Here is a 22,325-nt window from a genome sequence, read left to right on the forward strand (position 1 = left end):
GAGTGTGGCGCCATCTTGTGGCCACTCTCAAACCTCTTGTAACTACAATTCCAGGGTGTTCTCTTCAGTGTGGAAAGAACATTACATATCGCCTGAATGAAGCCTGGAGGCACTTGGGATGTTTTCAAATGTTCTCAGAGAATATGACATGCTGGTTACTTTTACAGTTTTATTGACTCTTTTCTCAACCTTTAAAACAAAACAGCACACGAAAACAGCATCTTAATCTCAAAGTCTCAACTCAGCTGACTGCCTCAGAGAGGACACTAGAATTTCGCCGTCTTTTATGTTTAAGTAACCATTGTGAAGACTCAAGTTACAGAGCAAGTTCAAGTTTCTGCCCACCACAGGACACATAGCCAGTAATTAGACCCTTGTTGCCAACCCCAGGGACGCCAGCTCGTTCTACCTGTCTTAGCTCTCAGCAGCTCCCCTCATCTGGCAAAGACTGGGTCTTTGATGGCTGTCGTATGGGGTGGATCAAGGCTGAGCCGGAAAGAAGTACATTCTGGTTCCAACACCCCCTCCCATCTGCCAGTCGGCCAGCCAAGAAATCATTTTTTTGTCCAGTCTGCTGTCTCTACCATTTATCTCCCACTCCCTCTTCAAAACTTGTTGCTATCACTTTTATTTAACAATAGATTCAGTGTCCGTTAGATTGCCTGAGAGGTGTTTTGAGCCTGACATGCTTTCCTGAGCTAAAAAGGAAGAAAACAAAGTTGCTCTGTAGCGTTCCTGTTGTAAAATCAAGGACAAAAGGGAAAAGCACTACTTTTCAGCACTACTGAAAAGGGTAGAGTTAGAGAAGCAATGCAATCCCTCCTTGCCCCCAGAGGTTTCTCTAGTGCTAGCTCTTGAGGGTACCATAAGGCAGATACTCTGGGGTCAAGGAAGTATGAGGGGAAACTCCTTTATTTTCCCCTTTTGAACTTCCCTGCTACCCCAGTCTTTGCCTTCTTCTTAGCAGATCCCTTGGGCTCTGGCTCCTTGCGCTTAGCTGAAGAGAGAGAGCCAGTCACCTTGAAGAAATCATCCAGGCGGCCCTGGGTGCTGCCTTGGCGGCTCTTGCTCAGCCGCCTGACCCCACTGCGGATTCGCTCCTCCGAGAACTGCTTTTCCCCACACATGAACTTGACAAGCTCCTCTTCATTGGGCTCACTCCACTTCAGCTCCACAGACTCTGGGTCAAGCACCTCGGGCTCCAGGAAGAGCTGCTGGGCCTCCTTGTGGAGCCAATTTTCTGGCACAGGGTACTTGTTGGGGTCAAGTCGACGCACAATCTCCTCAATGCTCTTGTGCTTCTGGATGAGATCCACAGCCCGCTTGGGCCCAATGCCCCGAATGCTCTCACAGTAGTCACTGCCCAGCAGGATGCACAGATCTACAAATTGCTCCTGGTTCAGGCCCAGCTCCTGCAGAATCCGGTTCAGGTGGAATTCCTGGATGGGCAGCTTCTTGGCCTCACTGGCAGTCAGGTGCCGCATCAGCACAGGGCTGCCAAAGGTCAGGCAATCCATGTCCTCAGTGGCCGCAGCATAGACTTTGCCAGCCTTCACTAGGGCAGCACAGCTAGCCTCAGCCTCACTGGGCGCATCAAGGTAGGGGATGCCCATGAGGCTCAGTAGGTGCTTGCACTCATCGTTGTGTTGCTTGGTGACCTTCACCAGCCTCTTAGTAAACTTTTCCACCTCCTCCTCGGCCCCAGCAGCCTGAGCCTGCTGCAGCTGCTTCTCTGCCTCAGCCCGCCGCTCACTGCGTTTGGCCAGCTCACCTGACTTGAGCTGTGGTGGCTTGCCATCAAAGACATACACGGGCTTAATGCCATTCTCCATCATGCGGATGGTGCGGTAAAACATGCCCATCAGGTGACTGGTAGTCTCACCCTCCTCATTCTGCAGCACATCCCCACCCTGGCGAACAGCAATCAGGAATTGATAAATGCTCATAGAGGCATCAATAGCCACCTTGCGGCCAAAGTAGCTCTTGATGTCATTCTCCCGGATGGCACTGGGGGCCACATCAGCAATCAGTTTCGCCAGGCCTTGAATTCCCATAGCAATACAGAGGAGGGGCAGCTAAAAAAGAAAGGAGTAAAGTAAGAAGGGGAGGCGCTTAAAGGTTGCAAAGGATCAAGGGTTATAACTGGTGCCATCTCAGCAACTTCATGCCTTCAACTGAACAAACTTGAGTACGACAAAAAGGATGCCAATTTGGGACCGCAGAAGATGAAAAGATGAATGAGACAAGGTCACCTTCTGCAAAAAATACTTATAGTCTAGCAAGGAAGCCCTTGCCAGGGTAACTCAATTAATACTAAGGCTTCCTGAGTATGGGGGGGGGGCGGTGGGGGGAACTGGGTGTTAAGAGGAATAAGATACTAATGATGTCAAGAGACTTATGGTTTTGTGGCTAAGGCAGCAACAGGGCTAGTGTGCAGTAAGGGCTACCACTGGCTTGGGCATCAGGGACACTGCAGGTCCAGAGGAGGGTGCCCAGCCTGGCCTGAGGCGCCCAGGGATCATAATGACAGAACCAAGCCCTGAAGAACAAGCAAATATTGGCTGAACAAAGATGACAACTCAAGCACAAAAGCAACCATGATACAAGGCTGAATGTGCACAATAGTAAAATAAATACGAGTATCTACTTGCCAATTTGCTGACAACTCATACATTCCTCCTCTGTACCTTTCTGCCAGTCATTGAACATCCCCAACTAATGCCTCTGGCTCCCTGCCACTTCACAGCTGTGACAGTTTTATGTCCCAACTAGGCTAGGCTAAGGCATGTAGTTATTTACTCAAAACACTAATCCAGTTGTTGCTGTGATGGTATTTTGGGACATCTATCATCAGTTGACTTTAAGCAAAGGAGATCATCCTTCATTATACGGCTGGGCCTCATTCACTCAGCTGTAAGGCCTTGGGAGCAAAAGCTGAGATTTCCCAAAGAAATTCGGCCTGAAGACTGCAGCATCAACTCTTGCATGAGTTTCTAGCCTGAGGTCCCGCCTGATCATTTTCAACCTTGCCAACCTCTACAATTACCTGAGCCACTTCCTTAAGATAAATCTCCTTATATATGTCCACATCCTATATCTTACTGTTCCTCTGGAGAACCCCGACTCATGGAGTAGCCTTGAAGGAGGACTGGCAAAGAACATCATATCTGGACAGGAGTTATGTGGCTTTCTCACAAGCTCCCTTCAGTATCCCCTCAATACGGTGACTGGTTTCTACTTCTACTGTGATGTTGCTAGGAGTTTTAAGGCTTTCCCTTTGTATTTTCTCTCCACCACTAAGTCTGAAATGTGAACTCATGGCTCCTACTAGATCCTAGGTCCCAATCTAGGAACCCGGCAAGCTGTAGTGGCTGAGTCCCGTACTGCACTTCTGTGGTTCAGGCCCCTAGACAAATTATTTCCTAGGGTAGTGTTTCCCGAAATTCGGTCACACCCAAATCACCGTCACAATTTCTTGCCATTTCCATGTAAAACCTGTACTTTCATTCACCTAATATTTTTTTTTAAATGGACACCGTGGTTTTAAAAATGAAAGTAAGGGACACCTGGGTGGCTCAGGGTGTGATCCTGCGGTCTCAGGATCGAGTCCCACATCAGGCTTCCTGCCTGGAGTCTGCTTCTCCCTCTGCCTACATCTCTGCCTCTCTCTTCAGTGTCTCTCATGAATAAATAAATAAAATCTTAAAAAAAAAAAAACCGAAGGTAAGTCGAAAAAGAGAACTCAAGCAGTGTGTGCTGTATCAGTTACATTTTAATGCGTTGAACGTATAACTATTAAAAAGGATTTTTTGAAAAAAAAAATAAATAAAAATAAAAAGGATTTTTTGGGTGCCACTTAAAGTCATCGCGTGCCCACTGGTGTTATGTGTCCAATACTCCCAAGAAATGTTACACTAGATCTTTTCGTTGCTCCCACTTTTCAAGGGGCTCTTTCTTTTTTTTTTTATTTTTATTATTTTTTTTTTAAATTTTTTTTTTTTTTTTTTTTTTTATTTATGATAGTCACACAGAGAGAGAGAGAGAGAGGCAGAGACACAGGCAGAGGGAGAAACAGGCTCCATGCACCGGGAGCCTGACGTGGGATTCGATCCCGGGTCTCCAGGATCGCGCCCTGGGCCAAAGGCAGGCGCCAAACCGCTGCGCCACCCAGGGATCCCTCAAGGGGCTCTTTCTAAAGCGTAAGTGACCTTGCTACATACCCCCTTCTACCTAAGTCCAAACACCTCAACCCGGCATCAAGATCTTCGTGCTCTGCCTCCCAACCTACCTTCACAGTCTGGGGGCCAACACAAAGGATGGGATAAGACCTGCCCTTTCTCACTGTTGCTCAGCCGTGCCCTTCCTCCCGCCGTCCTCTAACTCCTGCCATACCCTGGGGGCTCGCATCCATACAGTCGATCCTCTGGGTCCAGCTTCAGGCTGGCTGTTCTGCTAGAAGGCGTCCCGAGGGGTCAGTACCTGCTGGCCGGCTGGCCTCCCACAGCCCTCCAACACTGGGAGGCGGGAAAGGGGTCTAAACCAGTGAAGTCCCCAAAATGTTCCTCGTCCAGATCTCGGTCAAAATACACAACGGCCCCACAAAGTGGAAGCTATTTCCCTCCTTCCACAAGTGAAGCACGGGGCTCAGAAGTTAAGCGACCGACCCAAGTCGCACTGCGGGAGGGTGGCGAGCCCGCGCTCTGGCCTCCGCCCCACGCGCGACAGACGGCCCCCCACAGCACCCAGCGCGAGGCGGACCCGCCGCCCTCGGAGGCGCTGCCCATGGGGCCTCACCTGGCCTTTGCGGCGCGAGGCCTCCACAGCTACTGCTCAGTCCGGTGCTGCCCAGGACAGTGCTCAGGCCCTCGCCGGCTTCAACTCCGCCGCAGACCCAGTCCCGCTCCGCCGCCTTCCAAAGCCCGCGCTCCCGTCACGTGACCCGCCGCCGCGCATAGCCTCCCGGGAAGTGTAGTGCACGCCCCGACCCCTCGGCCAGTTCCCCTTGTGGCAAACAGTCCCGCCGGGGCGAATGAACCCCCTCAGGGGATCTACCCTACCCTTCTCCATCGCTTGCCCCAGCTCTACATCAGGCGCCCACAGGCACTAGCCCCTGCTACACCCGAACCCACAGGACTACAGATCCCACAATGCCGCTCGCGCGGGTGCACTTCCTCTTCCGGCCGAACAGAGCGCCTGCTCCTGCCGACGTGTTATTCCGGTGGCGGAGCGGTGGATGACCCTACACCTGGCGAAATGGTGAGAGAGTCGAGGGGCGTCCCGGACGGGCCTGTGAGGACCCCTCGGGGCCCGTCCCACATTCCATTTCTCTCGCAAAGGCCTCAAACGGCCGAGATCCAGATAGCGGGAGGCTCCTGTATCTTCCGGCTCAGGCTGAGGGGCGGGAAGGGAAGCCCCTTGCCATGGACTCGTTAGGCTGAGGTTTCGAGCTCGCGACTTTTAAGGGTGAGCCGTGTGAGGTGCATTTTAATACCTGGAGCTTTTATCTGTTAGCTGTGATTAAGCTCTTATATCTGTTTGGGAGGTTCTTCCTCTTGCTGAACTCGTACTCATCCTACAAGGCCCAGGGCCGATGTCGCCTTCTTGGTGAAGCACGTCCAGCTCTCCCAGGCACTTGGCCGCTCTCTCCCGGGAGCTCCCACAACCTCTGTACAGACTTCTTGCCGCATGTCATGGACTTCTTTGTTATCTGCCACGCCTCGGAGTGACCAGCATCTGACGTGCCTCTAGCTCTGGGACGATGTCTATTCATCTTTGTATTCCCCAGTGCCAAACACAGGGCCTGCAACTGGAGGCCCAGTAAATGGCAGCGATTGTCTTTATCATGTTTAGGGAGGCATAAATGTTTACTGAATTGAATTCCAGTGTCTCTTAGGACAATGGGGTCAATTTATTTCTCTAGAGTTGTTATGTTCTGGATTTTAGGAGCATTGGCTGGTGAGTGACAATGGAAGTTAACATTTGTCCAGAACTTTACGTTTACAGCCCTCCTTCACAAGCATTATCTCATAATCTTCCCTGTAAGCTCAAAAAGGAAACAAACACCTTTTGAGCAACTACTCTATGCCAGGAAGTGAGCTAGATGCTTTGACGCTTCGACATTGGTCATCTTTCTTAAATCATACATCAGCCCTATGAGTGGTGTTGTTATGACTACTTTACTGAGATGCATGTTACTCAGTAGAGCCAGATTATTAACTGAAGGCTTTGGCCAATAGATCCTGAGATTCCATAATAGCCCACGGTGAAGAATGCAGATGTAGCAGTTGAGATTGGGTCCTAGCCCAGGCTCGGAATTACAGCAGGATTCTGAGCTTGGGGTCCACAGACAAGGGTCCATACAGCTCCTAAAATTAGAGACAAACTTCTTGCTTGTGGTTTACCCTGGGCAGAGTCCATACCTTTTCTCACATGTTTTTTAATAGTCTCCAGGGGTCTCAAAAAATGTTAGGAACCGCTGGTTGATAGCTAATCGATCACCTTCTGTGTCAGCATCTGACCCTCAGCTGCCCTTCTTGTCTCATATTGAAAAAGCAAAGTATCACCTTAGTTTTAAGATGTCATTGTTGTCATTTCCAAATGGGGTTGCTTGATGTTGGTTCCGAGGGACTTCTATATTTCCCAGGCTGAAACAGACCTATAGCAGTCCTAGCAGGAGGAGGCTCCTTGATGACCTCACATTCCCCATTCCCAGGTTGAAGTCTTGGGATTCTTTGATAGCTCTGATCTCATACCTTCCCTTAGGAGCTCGAGGCCATGAGCAGATACACCAGCCCAGTGAACCCTGCCGTCTTCCCCCATCTGACCGTGGTGCTATTGGCAATTGGCATGTTCTTTACCGCCTGGTTCTTCGTGTATCCTTTTACTGAGCAGCCAGTGGGCCTGAATTAGCGAAGTGGGAAACCTCCCTGCCAGTTTTGCGCTGGTGTGGGGGTAAAGGGAAGGGAAGGAGTTGAAGGAAAGCTGCTGAGGTTCAAGGTCGGGTGGTGGCCTGATTTCCCAAACTCAGGTGAACTCAATTTGCTCTTCAGATTCCCAGGATGGTGACAGAAGGCTTGGCTGGACTGGAGGTGGGGGATAGGGGATCTGAAATCGGGAAAGTGGTCAGAGAAGGGTGTGCTCAGGCAGTGGGAAATCCGAGGGCTAGTGTCAGTCCACACTGGCTATGTGACCTGGGGCAAGTGACCTAACCCCTCTGGACCTGATTTTTTTCATGGTGGTTGAGAGCTGGTTTGAAGCAACAGAATGCAAGTTGTCTCTCAGGTCCCTCTTCCTGGCTACACTGAGGCAGGCAAGCCTTCTAGAAAGCCCTCAGCCCATACTTTTTTCCTAGAGCTGCACTGGGCAGCTTCCTGTCCTATGCAGTCCATCCCTTTGCTTCTCCTTAATCACCCTGCCAGTTATGAGGTCACCTCCACCAAGTACACTCGGGATATCTACAAAGAGCTCCTCATCTCCTTGGTGGCCTCACTCTTCATGGGCTTTGGAGTCCTCTTCCTGCTGCTCTGGGTTGGCATCTACGTATGAGCTCCCAAGGGTAAGAGCTGTGACAGGGTGGGCACTAGAGAACTTTCCCATATCCGTGTTGGCGGGTTCCTCAGGCCTCTGTGACACTTTGGTGACAGACCCAGCAGAGTGGATAGGGACACCAGATGTGTGTGCCTCTTGGCTTGTCCCTAATGGGGATCTGTGACCTCGTCTTATTCTAAGTTCTGCATGTTGCCCAGGGTCTTGAGTTGGCTTTGAGATACACACTTCACAGGGCCATGGGCACAGGCTTCCCATGTGAGCCATTTGCATTCTTACACATCATACACCATTGACCGGCAAGGCTGCTTGGGAATGGGTTAGGAGTCAGAATCTGGGACTTACAGCTTGCTGCAAGGAGTACTATTGTGGTTAATTTGAATGTTTTCAGGCATTAATAGAAATCTTGACTAAGTGATTAAAAAAAAAAAAAAACCCAAACCCTTGGTGCAGATAATCCACTAAACAGGTCACTAAGAACCTGCTTTGGTGGCTCAGCTTCAGAGTACATGCCCATCAGCCCTAGCACCGGGAGCACAGGGTTTGGTGAGAAAAGGAGGTGGAAAGAAGGGTCATTGGTCTCATTTTGATACCCCTCTCCTCTTTCAGGTTCCAACAAGGTGACTTCACTGAACTCCTGCTTTTGTAAATTAATTTTTTTACTATTGCTGGAAGTGTCCCACCTGCTGCTCCCAATAAAGGCAGATGTGTGACCGTCCTGGCCTGTCTTATGCCCATTCCGCAGGAGTGGGATGGCCTTTCAGGATGGTTCCTGCTGCTGGACCTGTGCGGAGTGAGGCGGGTATGGGAGGGGTTCCTGTCTTTGAAATCGAAAACTCTGTGGATAGGAAGGGGGTCAGGCCTATCCTCTTCTGTTGTTTTTAGAGCAGACCTCTTTGGGAATCCGCATCAATTGCGTCTGCCTTGGGCCAATCCCGTTCTCTAAATGTAGCCACCCTTCTGTGTGCTGGGGACTTTCACAAGGCTCAGCTTGTCCCCAAAGGAGATTTACCCTCGGGTGGCTACTCTGACCCCGGTAGGGCAGCGGTAGGTCCATGGGATATGACTAAGGGAGGGGGCTGCTGAGTCCTGTTCCCAAGCTGAGCGTGAAGCCAAGAAGGGTAATGGAATACAAGGCATCCATCTGGCCAGTTGGTCTGAGCCCTACAGGCAACTCCCATCTCCTACCCACAATACTCTCAAGAAGAGATGAGGAGGCAAGGTCAGATACAAAGCCATATTTTTACATTTATTTATATACGTATATTTACTTCAGAAGAAAAGAACAGGGACAGGAAAAAGCAGGCCCAGGGCTGCTTCCCTCTGCCCACTCCAGAGTCAGAGCTGGTACACGATAAATAGGAGTCAGCACTCAGAGACAGGATCTGGGAGTTAACTGGGAGGGAGGGGTGCTCTATGCACATGCAGGCTTTTATCGGGGGAGGGTATAATACAGGCAGAGGGACTTGTGCCTGAAAGGCCCTATGTACAGCTTGAAGCTTTGGGGAGATGAGCCCAGTGGCTACAGGAGTAAATGCCAGAGGGGAGAGAGGGAGGAAGGAATGGCTGCTAGACCCCACATAGGGAATGGAGCCAAGACACCCACTTACCAGTGCCAGCGGGGCAGCTGTCAGCCCCCAGCAGGTGACCCTGCTCTTCTTCCCTGTAGCCCTTTTACTTTGGTCCAAAGTTGACCCCCTGTTCAAGCAGCTTGGAGCCCAGCCTGGCCCCAATCCTTGCACTGAGGATCCCTCCTCAGGCATAGAAACAGCCAGCTGCTCACCAGATTGGGGCTATGCTGTTTCCAGAAGGGCTCCAGGGGGCAGTGGAGGGTCACTTTCCAGTTAAGGACGGAGGGGCCACAGTCCAAGGACAGGCACCCTCACTGAGGAAGCCCCAGAATCCTATTACGAAAGGTGGGGCTCAGCAGTTTTAAGGCGTTTTGGAAGGGTTCCCCCACCCCTGTGAGGGGGGAGAGAGAACAGAGTGGTCATAAGTAAGGCCTGGCCCCCTGCACGGTGTCGGGAGCCACATAATTCCTATGTCAGGATGAGGGAGTGGAGCCACACTGGGAAGAGAACTGGGAGGCAGGGTAGCCCTAACCCCCAGTTCCTCTGAGGATAAGTGCTTTGAGACCCATGGCAGAAGGGGGCGCACACCTCACAGGTTTCTTCAAATCTCAGTTCCCCACAGAAAGGCCTCCCATTCAAAGCTGAAAACGAGATGTTGGGGAAGGGGAAGGCCTGGTTCCCAAAGGCAGAATACCACGGGGCAGGGATGGCAATTCCTGTTCCCCTTTCTGAACCCATGTAGACGCGGCTAAAAGATTTCTGTACTCCTTCCGTGAGCCTGGATGCGGCCTTAGAACGCTCCAGGCTAACATTGGCACTCGAGTTAAGACTTCAGTGACACAAGCCCACTGCTCCACCTCTGGGACGGGAGAGGGGGGACCGAGCCTGCTGCCAAGCGTGGCTTGTGGAGCCAAGCACAGGAGCCCTTGACTGGGGGAGACACGGTTACCAGCAGACAAGAGGAGGGAGAAGCCAGAGTCTTAGTGGCCAGGAGGGGGAGGGATGTCTCCAGCCTCCCTGGGATGGATCAGAGCCAGGGCCCTGTCCTTGTGTCTCCCCAGGGCTCTGCACTTCTCTGGGCTTTCCATCTCCATCTTTCCACTCGTGCTCTGGCTTAAGTGCATTTCAGTAACTACTCCATTAATTACAGCAAAAGCTATTTTTTCCACGCACCAGCCAAGGCCAGCCTGCTGCCTTGCAGGGATTCCCGCTCCTCTGCTCAGAGAAAATGATAGGTTACTGATACCACCTGCAAGCTCTGGCAGCTCCCAGGAGCCTGGGCCAGGGGGCCACAACACCCATCTGGGGGCTCACCAGGAACTTCCCTTCCAGGACACTCCAGGTTCAAGGCTTACCTGGTGCGCTAGCGCCCCCACCAGTTCAGCCAGGCACTAAGTACATAAGGCACATGATCAGTCTTTCCAGCCCTCCCAGGGAGAAGAAACTTCCTGGGTCACACTTAAAGCTTAAAAGTTCCAAGTCCAGCGTAACAGTCAAACCCTAAGAAGTCGACCACCTCGCCACCCCCCACGGAGCAGCCTCGAAGGTGAGGGCTGCATACTTTCCAGTGACTCATGGATGCAGCCAAGTCTTGTAGGGATCCAGCCAAGTCCCCAGCTGTTACCAAAGGCAACAGGTCCCCATTTCAAAAGAGGGATGGCTCGCAGTCTGAAAAGGGGAGAGTGGGAGGATAGGCTCTGGATGGTCACAGGCTCCAGCCACGGACCTGAAGCCAGCCTTCCAACCACAATATGCAGATTGATACATATCAGTCCTGTCCTGGCCCCAGGTCTCTCTGGCTTCCTCTGTGGTATGTGAGGGGCAGCCAGCAGGAACAGCAACTCCAGTGTGAGGACTTCCAGTTTGACCAGTCGTGGGGGAGGGCCAAGCCCAGTTCAGTCTCCCAGGGAGCGCCAGTGAACAGCAGAGAGCTGGCGGGTGGCAGGCTCCAGTATAACACCACTGCATCCAGTGTGGAAGGGGCGCCCAGGGCTCCAGGCCCCAGAAGGCTGCCACCTTGGAGAAGGCAGCTCAGTCACACAGCCGGTAGAAATGGAAGTAGTAGTCTGTGGCTGGCCGGATAGGGGCCTCTGCACTGCAGTTGGCCTGATCCTGGTGGGGGAGGGCAGCGGGAGGTGGCTCTGGGGGTACAGGACAAGAACACCCCCCCACACACACAGCACCTCACACTGTGCCCCAAGTCTTGCCGTGTGCTCTCTGAACCCCCATATCCTTTCCCCAAGCCCCACGCTTGAGATGCAGGTGCCTGGACTCACCAGCAGTGCCACCCGGAAGTGGTAGGTGAATTCTCGGAAAGACAGGATAGTTATTGGCCACTGATGGGAAGTGCCCTGGAGAGAGAAGGGAAGAGAAGGGTGAAGACAGGCCCTACCCCTATCCCAACCAACATCCTTCACCACAGTCACTGCAGCCCTGGGCTCTAAGGCAAGTTTTAGGAAGGGTCAAGTCAGAGCTGAGAAGAGAGAAGGGAGGGAGCACATTCTGCTTGGGGAGGCAATGGCAGCCCCACTTTTCGCAGACTCTGCCAGTACCATAGCGGCCCTCCCCTGGTCCCTGCCTTGTCCCTTGCCGCCTTCCCTCCCCTTATGCTCCAGGCACATCAAGAGTATTTCTTTAATCCCATCCCCACTACAACCCAACAAAGTGATGCTGCTTATAGATGAGGAAGCTTAAAGTCACACAGCACCAGCATCTGTGGCAGAGCTGGGATGGACACAGGTCTGTCCTGCTCTGTCCCTTACAGAGGAGCCTAAGGCCCTGCTTCAGACAGCTTGCCTGTGTCCTAGCTGAGGCTCTGGCTTGGCCCCCCCAGACATGGATTCATGGATTCAGGCCTGAACTCCACATCCTGTGAGCGGCTGCCTAGGCTCTCCCTCTACTTCTGGGCGCTCTCTTCTCTGCCTGAGCTTCTTTTGAGCTTCTCACCCACTTTCCTCTACTCAGATTACTTTCTGCACCTCTTTTCTCCCCAGCCAGAGAATACATTCTTTAGGGCAAGGCCAGGATCCGCCCCCCACTGTCTCCCCAAGGCTAGGCCCAGCACAGGGCCAGGGACATGACCCCAAATACATTTTTGTTGAAAAAACATGAGTTGGTGAGAAAAGATTCCCTTCACTTGTGCTGAGAGTCACAATTTGGGGTCACGCGGGAGTCACATGGCCAGTGAGGAGCTGGAAAGGAAAGGGTCTTGGTCATTTCGTTCTCAGAATAAGAGGCAGGCCTCCACAGGGCAGCCTGAGGGATCTTCCAAAATGGCAGACTGAACCAGGCCGCTGCCCAGTCTGAGCTTCAGGCCCAGCCTCCTTCCTGTTTCCAGACTCCTAGCCTTTTGCCACAGCTCTGCCAGAAGGCCACACATTCCCTGGCCTCCAGACCTCTGCACATGCTATTCTCCTGAGACACAGTCTTCTTTTCTTCTTCCAGCTGACCCCAAATCATGCTTCAGGTTTTGTCTTAAACATGACTTTGGGGGTGGCTGTTCTGACCCTGAGGACAGACAAGGCTAGCTGTCCCTGCCAAGGACCCCTAGAATACCCTCCCAACCCCCACACTGCATCCATCCCAGATTAGTCCTGGCAGAACTGTTTTCTTCCCAGGGGCTGTGTCAGGGCAGGGACGGGACAGGGCAAGGACAGGGCCAGGAGATGCTCCACAGTGAGCAGTGCATGTGTGCCCCCACCCCAAGGCTTAAAGTGCCCCTTGTGTGGCGCTCTGACTCCCGGCTCCTTCCCTTCCCCTGTCTGGGGGCTCAGCTGGACCAGGGGAGATGAAGCTCTGGGGCCTGGCTGGCCTGCAGCTTCCCAGTTGCCTCCTACCTGGGTGTCTTGGTAGGTGTGCAGGCTCTGGGGGAAGCCCCCCTCCTCACACGGCTCTTCCTTTGACGTCAGGCTGCACAGCACCACAGACACGGGAAACGAAGAGCTAGGGGAAGGCCCAGTTAGCGGGGAAATGGGGTTCTGAGTTCCTCAGCCCCACCTCACTCTCAGCCAGCCCTCCATGCCACTTCCCCTGCCCCGCTGACACAAGCCACGAATCCTCACACAGCCTGAAAATAATGCCTACTAGTCAGGCCTTAGACAGCCCTTCCCTGTCCACTGTTTCCACATGGTCTTCACACCCCTGTGAGGCAACAACAGTTTACAGATGAGGAGCTGAAGCCCAGAGACCGCCAGGGTCACACAGCCAGTCAAGCACAGAGCAGGCGGTAAGTAAGCATCCCTCCTCGGATCCCTTCCCCAAGTTGCTGTGACCCCTGTGTCTCCTCGCTCCCCATGCTGGCACTCACTTCATCTGCAGAGTCAGGCTGAGGTGCAGTGGGGTGCTGCTGCTGACAGGGATGTGGTAGGTGAAGTTTCCAGGCCTGAAAGGGCAAACCTGGCTCCTTATTCCAAGGCTACCCTGCTGAGGCCCCCTGCCTGGACTCCCCAGCCCCTGATCTGTACCAGAGCCCATGGAAAGGGGCTGCCCCTCCTCCCCCCTTGTGGGGAAAGGGGGACGACATCTGGGCATCTGTACTGCCTGGGCTCATATCACTTAAGGGAATCTATCCTTGGGGCAAAGGGAGGGAGCCAAGCCTACCTGCAGGCATCTCCTGGAGCGCAGTACTGGGAAGTGATGGGCATCAAAGTCTCCAGCACCTGGATGGAGGTCAGGGAGGGCACTGGGTCTGCAAGGAGAGAGACTGTTGGGGCGGGGCGGAGGGTGACCAGGCAGGATACAAATGAGAAACTACCATGCCTTTCCTTGCCAGGCTTGCATTCAGTCACTCACACCTTAGTATAGATAAGTTCCAGGTTATTCTTTTCCAGACCCCCCACAATGCCCAAGGTCACAGCACCATCTTCCCCAGCAGCACTACAAAGAGCCACTTCCCATGAGCCTGAGATCTGCCTCCTTGATAGAACCTGAACATGAGGAGCAGGGATGGGTCTTCCATATCCTTTGCCAGGGGCGTATAGGAGCCCGCTAGCAGAACCATGTTTCTGACTACACACATTTCTACATTCAGTTCAGTGGCATCAAGCTGGTTGCTTGAAGTCAGCCATAGCAGGAATATTCGCCACCAATCAGGGCTTTTTTTCCGAAGAGCCAACTGTTAAACACCTACCAGCACACTACTTGTGAAGGCTGTGGCCTATGTGGATGAACCCCCCACCAACTGGCTGGCTGGGGGTAGGACTGAAGTGCGACATGATGGGTGGGGGAGACAGGCTTTCTTGGTCACCTGGCTGCTGCCTGACCATCCCACTAGGAAGGGGAAGCTGGGGTCACCAAACATCTGCTAGACCTGGTATGTTTTCAGCTCTATGAGGACTAACCCAGGTACCCAAGGACCCCTGCAGGACCCAGCATGCCTGAACAGATACCAGAAGGTACCCATCTCATTTCCCTTCCAGGCAAACTCCTGTGGTCCTTCAGGGACTCAGCTCCAATGTCACCTTCTCCGGGGAGACCTTCCCTGATCACCTCCCCACCTCAGCCTGGATGAAGTGCCCCCCCCCCACCACCAGCCCTACATGTCCCCTCAGAGCCCCGTCACTCTACTACATGACTGTTTTCATGTCTCTGAGCATGAAATCCGGGGTCAGGGCATATGTGTCTTCATCAACCCAGTACCCTGTAGGGAGTTAGCCGCGGAGCAGAAAAGGCTGGCTGGTGAGCAGCTAACCTGTGGGGTTTCCCCATCACTCTAACTTCAATCTTAGCAAGTTACAGTTTCTAAGCCTTTTTTTTTTCTTTAAGCCACAAAACCCATCAAATGAAAGCTGATAAGGAGGCCCAATACCCAGAGCAGAGCTGACTGGCTGAAGCCTGGAAGGCCCCTGGCTTTTTCTGTGGCCTTGGCATCAGGCAGACTTGGTCAGTCTGTGGTTCTGCTGCTGACAGGCCACATGATCTGTCTCCGCTTCCCCATCTGAACTACGGGGATGTGTGTGAGGATTGAATGAAGTGATCTACATAAGGTTCCTGGCCCGACTGGTGTTACTCGGTAACACCCAGCAAATGTCTGTGGACTGGCAGTCCTGCACCAGGCCTTCAGGTGGCTGGGCTGAGAAGATGGGGGATGGGGAGGGCAAGTACCTGGCTGGCCCCGGGCCTGAGTTGGCTGAGCAGGGCTCAGGCCAGGCTGGGAGGCCCCTCGGCGGGTCCGACCATGGAGACTAAGGCTGGGGCTGTTCTTGGCTTTGCCCTGCCCTCCAGAGAAGGGGACTGCAGGGCTGGCCAGAGGCTCTGAGCTCTTTGGATGCTTGGAGTGGCCAATGCCATTGGCTGATAGGCTCCAGGATTTGGCTTTGATGTTTGTGACTGGCAGCAGGGCCATCTGGCTGGGGCCTATGGACAGAATGAGGGATAGGCTGAGAAGAGGGAACCAGCTGCCTCTGGTCCAGCTTTCTCTAGGACTTCACAGACTCTGGGTGACCTGCATCTGTCTCTTCGTCCCTTCTGGGAGACCCACCAATCTCTCTCCAGAGCCTCATTCTGGGCTCTGGATACACTCCCTCTAATGAGTCTTTAGGGCCTTTCTCTGGACTCACATAAAACCCCCTCAACCCAAACCCTGGACCCGAGGTAGCCATACCTGAGCGGTTGCCGGAGGGACTGGGACTGGGGTTGAGGCCACGGCCAGGGTTAAAGCTGGGGCCAAGACTAGGGGCAGTGGTCAGGCTGGGGGTAGACAACGAGCAGCAGACAACCGGGCAGGGGTGGCTGGAGCACAGGTCCAAGGTGGGGACGACCGGACCTGGGGCTGAGCGGGTCAGGCCAGTGGTAACTGAGGAAGCCAGAGGCTATGTGAGCTGGGCAGCTGGGCCCCCACCTAGAACATGGCCACCTCTCCCCCGTCCCCACCCTCCAAACCCAGTGCTACACGCACCCAGCAGCAAAGAGGGCTGTGTGCCTGGCAGCCCGGTGGTCACAGGGGACTGTCGGAGCTGAGTGGTCCCAAAGCTCTGGCTTAACCTGCTGGGGAAGGGTGGGCTGAGCTCAGAGCGACTGCAAGAGCCTCAACAGGGAGGCCTGGGAGTCCCGGAGGAACAGGAGGGACAGGAAGAGGTGGACAAGGATGGTGGAAAAGAGTCAGGAGCCAGAGGTAGGAGGGAGGGGACTTGTTCCAGACACATACCATGGACACAGGGCCTCACTCCCCCCAGCGAGCTGGGGCCGGAGCAGGGCCAGAAGGCAGGAAGTGGACACGGCAAAAGAGCTAAGGGGCAGCAGAGAAGAAGAGGAGGGGAGACAAGTGCAGGGGAGGAGAGAAAAGACACAGTCAGAGGTAGCCCCAGAGCTGAGGTGACAGTGGGCAAACAGCCCAGGGTCCCACCCGGGTCCTCCTGACCTTCCAACCCCCATCCCAGTCTGTGCCCCTCAGATGCCCCAGACTGTCAGAGGCCCAGCTACCTCAAGGAGTACAGAGTAGACCACAGAGAAACACTGGTTTGGGCAGGGATGGGGAACTGGTCGCCTCTCCTCCAGGGAGACCTCCCCACCCACCCCTGCAGGCCCCAGCAGGCTGAGAACCTGAGGTGCAGTCCCCATGGGAGGAAACAGCTTCCATAGCAACTCTGCCCCTGGGTGGCCCACCAAAGCCCCACCTGTCCTGGCAGCTTGGCCAGCAGCCAGGCCTCCAGGGACATACCCATCAGTTTCTACCAGGTCCTCCTCGGTGCGCAGGCTCAGCACATACAGTGTGGACATGGACACCACGCTGGGAGCCACAAGAAAGGGCCACTGTTAGAGCTGCAGCCACTGTCCCAGTCCGGTCTCTAGGGCAGGGTCTGCAGGCCTTGGCTCCAGGGGATGGGCTTGCGAATGAATGATGCCTGTAAAGGCGTCTTCCCAGCCCCAGGGGCAGGCCCTAGAGAGGGGGGTGGCCGCTACCTCCCCCAAGACCTCAGCCAGGGCTTGATCTCCCAGCCACGGCTTCCTCTTCCTCCAGGCAGGCAAGGGCAACGGCAAGGGCCGTTCAACTCCCCCCAACCCCCCCCCCCCGCAGGCCTCCCCCTGGAGCCCAGGGAGAGGACAAGTCACCTGAAGGCCATGACCACTACCAGGGCAATAATGGTTCCCTGTAGGAAGCGCTGGTTGATGCAGGCCTGGTCTGGGACCACAGAGGATGACTGAGGATCGAGGGGGAAGAAGCAGAAAAGGTTCAGGCTTAGGGCGCCTGTGGTGTCACTTGGTGGGCTTGGGCTCTGCTGGATGTGGGGGTGCTACAGTCTACTCATTCCTATGGGTGTTGGGATGGGGGTGGGGGGGTGCAGCACAGAGGGAGAGGAAGGGGAACTGGGGCCAGAGAACTAGAGAGCTGAGAAGAGAGAGGAGCTCTTGCCGTCCGAGAGGCTGCAGAGGGAGGGCCCGGTCCAAACTGCCTCCCGTCCATGCTGCTCTCACCTTGCTGGCCACCTTGGGGGGCCTCTTCTTGTGGGGCACACTGCCCGCCCGGCTGAACTGGCTCCCTGCATGGCTGCAGCAAGAAGTCCAGGGTCAGAGGAGCCTCTAGGAAGGGGGTCTTGCCCTGCCTGGCCCACGCCCCCACCTGAAGGCGCCCGAGCTGCCGGTGGACTTGAGGCTGTCCAGCCGCCGCAGTTTGGCCAGCCTGTGGCTCCAGCGCTCCAGCTCATCGATGCGTGTCTCCAGGTTGTCCGTCAGCTTGCACAGCTCCTTCACAGCACCCACATTCTCCATAAAGATGCGCTCCTGCCACAGGCAAGGGGCGCCATCAGCCCCCAGGAGCCTGGGCGATGGGGGTCAGGATGGCAGCCCCATAACCCGTGGCCATGTGGAGGCCCTCAAAGCCTTCCTGCCCTGGCCAGCCTGGGCTCCCCCACTCCTTGTGCCTGCCTCCAAAATGCACCCCCACCTCCACTGGGCCAGCCCTTTCCACCCCGTCAGAACACCATGGGCTCTCAGAGGCTCCAGCCTCTCATCTGACGAAAGTGGTGTCTCAGGCTTTGGCTCCCAACTATTCAGCCAAAACAGCACTTGGTCCCCACAATGAGTGGTGTTTCGGCTGACAGCCACCTGAGAAGGACTTGGCAGTGATTATCTTCAGCCTCCTTTTGAAGGGGAAGAAAACGAGACCCCATGAGCTTGCTCTCCCTGCTGAGCACACACCCATAGTGTTGCCAAGGCCCCTGCTAGCCATGGAGTGCTCACCCCCTTCCCTGGAGGGTGGGCCTGGGGCTCTGGGCACAGTATGAGAGGAGGTTGGGCGGCCTCGCCCCCTGCACCTCAGGGTTCCTGGTCTCTGAGTGGGAGATGAATGCCCTCCTGCTGACCCCCGCCCTGCCCGTCGGCTCCCTCAGCCCTCCCCACCACAGACCTTGTTCACCACCAAGAAATTCTCTACGGTTTGTCCATTGGCAAAGACCATGTCTCCAGTGTCCTTCACGGCTTCAGGCAGGATCTCCTTCACTTCCTGCGCGATGACACCTGCGGAGTTGTGGGGGAGCCACTGGAGGAGGGCGAAATTCTGGGAGCTAGAGATTTGAGATCCAAGGAGCCCCGGAGCAGGGGGTTCCCATGGACAAGTGTTCAGAAGGTTGCAGTCCGGGCTCAGGTTGTGGGGTTCCCCAGCCTGACGTAAGGCTGGATTCCTGGGAGTAAGGATCCAGGGGAAGTGGGCAGAGATAAAGGCAGGATTCACCTAAGACCGTGATGCCAGGACTTCCAGTGTCAAGAGGTGAGCTACTGGGCACCTGAGGAGGCCCCGTTTTCCAAGGCCTGAGGGGCAGGACTTCTAGAGGGTAGGATGTTCCAGTAGTTGAGGAGAGGGGCTCCTGGGAGTGGGGTTTCCAGGGGGCACGGTTACTGAGCCCCGAGGTGGCTGGGTTCCCAGACCCCAGCCCCAGTCCGCGTCCCTACCTGTCTCTGGCGCCGTGGCCTCGATGCCTGCGGTGGCTGCAAACTCCGGCTTGTATCTGTAGTGCACCAGCCGCATGCGCGAGATCCTCTTCAGCTGCTCCGTGGTGTCCACCTGAACGGGACCCAGGGCCCAGATTGAACCCCTCCCCTCCAGGCCCATCCGAAGCGGGCCCTGGAGCTCAAGACTGCGGCAACAACACAGGCCCTGCAGAGTGGCGCGGAGTCCTTACAACACCAGGGTCCCGGGATGGAGGGATGTAGAATTCGAGAGCTGCCTGCCTCCCCGAAGTCCTTCTGCAGCCCCTCTGCAGCCCTGTACCTCAGCCAGCCCCCGGCCCCTCCCGAGGGTAACGCGGCTGGCCCCGCCCCCATGGCCCCGTCCCTCGCCCTCAGCCCGCCCCCACCTCCTGCACGTGCTCCTTGGCCCGCAGATCCGAGGGGTGCATGAGCGAGCCCATGACCTTGACGTTGCCGTGCACCACCAGCGCCTCATCAGGCCGGTCCGTGTTGATGCCCACGCGGCCATGGTGGAAGACGGTGTCAGGCACCTGCGCCCGCTGCCACAGCACGTCGCTGTCACTCTCAAACTGGCCTGGGTTGGAGGCCTAGCACAAGTGGGGGGGTGGGGAGCTGGGTCAGTCCCAGGGGAGGTGGGACGTGCAGTGCCCTGGGAAAAGGGGAAACCCTGCAGCCACCCCTCCGGCTCCAGCCAGAAAGTCTCATCCCACCACGCCCAACTTAACCTGTCCCTCCCATTGTGGCACCTTTCAAGTCACTCGTGGGATTGCAGAAGGCTATCCAGGTCTTTTCCACCTCCACTCTAGTGAAGGAGACACTGTGGCTCTGAGGGTGGAAACTTGCCCGAAGCCACACAGCTAGTGCCTACCAGGGTCAGCACTCGAGCTCCTGACACCCCAGTACCCCAGTATTTTTCCTGCGTGCTGTTTCTCCCCGCACTGGGGACGACTCTTGATCTCCTGGGAGGAGGGAGCCCTCACCCTCACGATGATGCGCTCTGAGATCTGGGCAGCCAGCGTGTAGTTCTGGTTCTGTGCGTGGGCCTGGAGGGCCACCACCAGCATGAAGTACCTGGGGTGCACAGGGGTTTAGAGGCCCCCCGGGGTCTTGCCCCACTGGCCCCTGCCCGCCAGTCCCTCTTCCCATGTCTGATGTACAGTGCCCTGGCTCCAGCTCCAGCATCCCAGGGGCCAAAGGGCATTAACACCTCAGCCTACAGAGGAGGAACCTGAGTCTCCACTAGGGGGCAGAGATTCCCCAGGGCCTAGAGCTAAGGAACCACTGAGCTGTTCCTCCAGAGCCAGGCTTCTGCTTCCTCATCCTTAAATCCATTAGCCTTAGGTCTGAGTCTCAGGTCTCTAGCATAAAATGGGTCCGTCTGTGGGACACTGCCCCATGGGGTGGTGCCTTCCTGCCCCTCCTCGTCAGAAATAAGAGGGCCCGCCAGGGCAGGGCTCCAGCCTGCTCACCTCTGGTCAGGGTTGGGTTTGCCCTTCTTGCGCATGTTGTTGGCAGTGGTCTCGCTGAAGTGCAAGCGCCCCACGGTCACCTTCGTGACCTGCTCAGGGGGCAGATTGACCCTGCAGAAGAGCGGCAGGGGACTCAGGAGGCAGGGAGGGGACAGATACTGTGGGTGCTCCTCAGCCCTTCCAAGCACCACCTTTTAGAGGGTCAGATACTCACGTGACAGGATTAAAGGGCCGCTTGCTCCGGTCAGACTGCGACTGTTCAATGTTGATGGACTGGTTCAGGGCCTCCAGCTGGGGGAGAAGCAGAGGCCGATATACATCAGGGCCGGGGTCCCTCCCTGGTTCTGTCTCCCTTTAGCCGCTCAGTCCAGGCCTGGCCCAGCCAGAGCTCCCCAGGAGGCAGAGGCATGGCCCTCCCTTCCATGAGGGCACCATCACATCACTCTCTCACCTCCGTGTGCACGCACTCATGCATTCCACAGACACACGGCCCCCATGTCCACACCCCACATGCCTCCACCTTCGCTCACATAACCCTAGCTGACCTCCATGAACACCCACTCCCACCCAAACCCACACACCCCCCAGACCCTCTCCCACACCCACATCGCCTCAACCTCTCCATGCCATGCCAAGGTGCCAGGCCTGGCTCCCCACACAGGAGGAAACACACCTGGCGGTGCCCCCAGGAAGCTCAAGGGCTCCAAGTCAAGCACTCCTGGGGTGGGGCTAGAGGTGCCACAGGGAAGGAGCCTCAGGGCAGGTGTCCCTAAGGACCCAGGCCAGTAGCAGAGTGAATGGGAAGGCCAAGGAATCATCTCCCAGGAGAGGAGGGATGGGCATTCTCAGGGCATCCCAGAGAGAGGGAGTTGCTTCAGGAAAGTAGGGGCTGTGTGAATGGCCACAACGGGTCTGGGACTGGAGTGAAGGGCTAGGTCCCAAAAGCCTTTGTGGCCTAAGCTTAGAAGTCAAGGCTTTGCTGGGAGGGCACCAGGTGCTTTGGAAGAATGGCTAGTATCATGCCCACCAGTGTCTCAGGGGGAACATGAGTTGCAGCCAGAGTGGATGCTGCTGTGGTCATTTAGATGAGGTGGGGGTTATGGTCTGGTCTGGGGAGAGCCAGAGAGGAGAAGACAGGGGAAGGGGCCAGGGTGGGCAATGCTCTAGGGGAACAGCCAGGTCTGGTGCATGATGAGGTGAGGGCAAGTGGGCCCCTGGAGCCCCACTCCCTGAGTGGGGAGCCCCAAGGGAGGGGTAAGATGACAGGGAGTTCATCTGGGGATGGGGACTAAGGCAGCAGCCAGCTTAGGGCAGGGTCTCAGCTGAGGGCACAGACTTGGGGTCAAGGTAGAGAAGGAATCAGGAAGCATGGCTGAGAATGAGGAGCCTGACAGTTCGGGTGCAGGTACACTCACTTTGCCTGGAGGTCTTTCAATCTCAGGCATTCCTGGCTCCCACCCTCCCCTCCTTGCTGAGCCCCAAAACCTGCCTTCACTCCATGCAGTTTCAGGTAGAAGCAGTCAAGAGGCTTGAGGCCTTCAGGTGTCTTGACATACTTGGGCTCACCCAGCATCCCGATGTACACTGTCACCTGGAAGTGGTTTTTCTTCTGGCACACGAAGGCGTCGTCGCCCACCGAGAAGTTGAAGCCCTTGTCAGCGTCCACACGGTAAGTGAGCATTGGCCTAGGGGCAGGTGAGGGTACTCGCTGGAGGCAACCCCAAAGCCCGGCCTGGAATGTCCCTCCCACATGCCTACATTCCAAAGCAGCTTCCTCTCGGTATCCCCAGTCCTCAAACCACTCATGAGGCTGCCCACCCCCCCACACACCGCCACT

General features: G+C 55.5%; 3 protein-coding genes across 15 annotated transcripts in view; 1 reads left to right on the forward strand and 2 right to left on the reverse strand.

The window, feature by feature from the left end:
- Positions 1-155: 155 nt before the first annotated feature.
- FEN1 (flap structure-specific endonuclease 1) lies at positions 156-4,942 on the reverse strand. The gene is made up of 2 exons (XM_055308606.1): positions 4,795-4,942; positions 156-2,075 (listed from the first exon to the last, which is right to left on the reverse strand). Exon 2 carries the CDS (start codon positions 2,052-2,054, stop codon positions 912-914), a length of 1,143 nt encoding a protein of 380 aa, XP_055164581.1. The 5' UTR covers positions 2,055-2,075; positions 4,795-4,942; the 3' UTR covers positions 156-911.
- Positions 4,943-5,160: 218 nt separating this feature from the next.
- TMEM258 (transmembrane protein 258) lies at positions 5,161-8,258 on the forward strand. Of its 2 annotated transcripts, none has more exons than XM_055308607.1 (4): positions 5,161-5,256; positions 6,763-6,872; positions 7,419-7,555; positions 8,155-8,258. In XM_055308607.1, exons 1-3 carry the CDS (start codon positions 5,254-5,256, stop codon positions 7,543-7,545), a joined length of 240 nt encoding a protein of 79 aa, XP_055164582.1. In that variant the 5' UTR covers positions 5,161-5,253; the 3' UTR covers positions 7,546-7,555; positions 8,155-8,258. The 2 variants fall into 2 exon arrangements, with proteins under 2 accessions (XP_055164582.1, XP_055164584.1); XM_055308609.1 differs by having other exon boundaries at positions 5,238-5,256; positions 6,766-6,872.
- A 510-nt stretch (positions 8,259-8,768) lies between these two features.
- Positions 8,769-22,325, reverse strand: part of MYRF (myelin regulatory factor) — a 33,178-nt gene continuing 19,621 nt past the window's right edge. For 4 of the 12 annotated variants that reach the window (XM_055314984.1, XM_055314982.1, XM_055314992.1 and 1 more), the window contains 20 exons: positions 21,978-22,173; positions 20,703-20,779; positions 20,489-20,599; positions 20,000-20,090; positions 19,406-19,606; positions 19,002-19,113; positions 18,460-18,569; positions 17,674-17,834; positions 17,529-17,601; positions 17,166-17,254; positions 16,774-16,842; positions 16,261-16,341; positions 16,012-16,100; positions 15,718-15,909; positions 15,219-15,470; positions 13,716-13,803; positions 13,423-13,497; positions 12,953-13,058; positions 11,393-11,467; positions 8,769-11,257 (listed from right to left, as the gene is read on the reverse strand). In XM_055314984.1, the coding sequence (XP_055170959.1) occupies positions 11,012-11,257; positions 11,393-11,467; positions 12,953-13,058; positions 13,423-13,497; positions 13,716-13,803; positions 15,219-15,470; positions 15,718-15,909; positions 16,012-16,100; positions 16,261-16,341; positions 16,774-16,842; positions 17,166-17,254; positions 17,529-17,601; positions 17,674-17,834; positions 18,460-18,569; positions 19,002-19,113; positions 19,406-19,606; positions 20,000-20,090; positions 20,489-20,599; positions 20,703-20,779; positions 21,978-22,173 (2,494 nt within the window). In that variant the 3' untranslated portion in view covers positions 8,769-11,011. The remainder of the gene's footprint in view (positions 11,258-11,392; positions 11,468-12,952; positions 13,059-13,422; positions 13,498-13,715; positions 13,804-15,218; positions 15,471-15,717; positions 15,910-16,011; positions 16,101-16,260; positions 16,342-16,773; positions 16,843-17,165; positions 17,255-17,528; positions 17,602-17,673; positions 17,835-18,459; positions 18,570-19,001; positions 19,114-19,405; positions 19,607-19,999; positions 20,091-20,488; positions 20,600-20,702; positions 20,780-21,977; positions 22,174-22,325) is intronic. The other 8 variants (XM_055314985.1, XM_055314983.1, XM_055314989.1 and 5 more) reach the window with 8 other exon arrangements.

This window comes from Nyctereutes procyonoides, unplaced genomic scaffold (assembly GCF_905146905.1).
Source record: "Nyctereutes procyonoides isolate TBG_1078 unplaced genomic scaffold, NYPRO_anot_genome, whole genome shotgun sequence".
Classification (NCBI taxonomy): domain Eukaryota; kingdom Metazoa; phylum Chordata; class Mammalia; order Carnivora; family Canidae; genus Nyctereutes; species Nyctereutes procyonoides.

Coding starts and splice junctions, on each gene's coding strand:
- FEN1 (XM_055308606.1), bottom strand. CDS start 2,054: ATGGGAATTCAAGGCCTGGCGAAACTGATTGCTGATGTGGCCCCCAGT.
- TMEM258 (XM_055308607.1), top strand. Junction 6,873..7,418: donor TTTACCGCCTGGTTCTTCGT/GTATCCTTTTAC, acceptor TCACCCTGCCAG/TTATGAGGTCACCTCCACCA.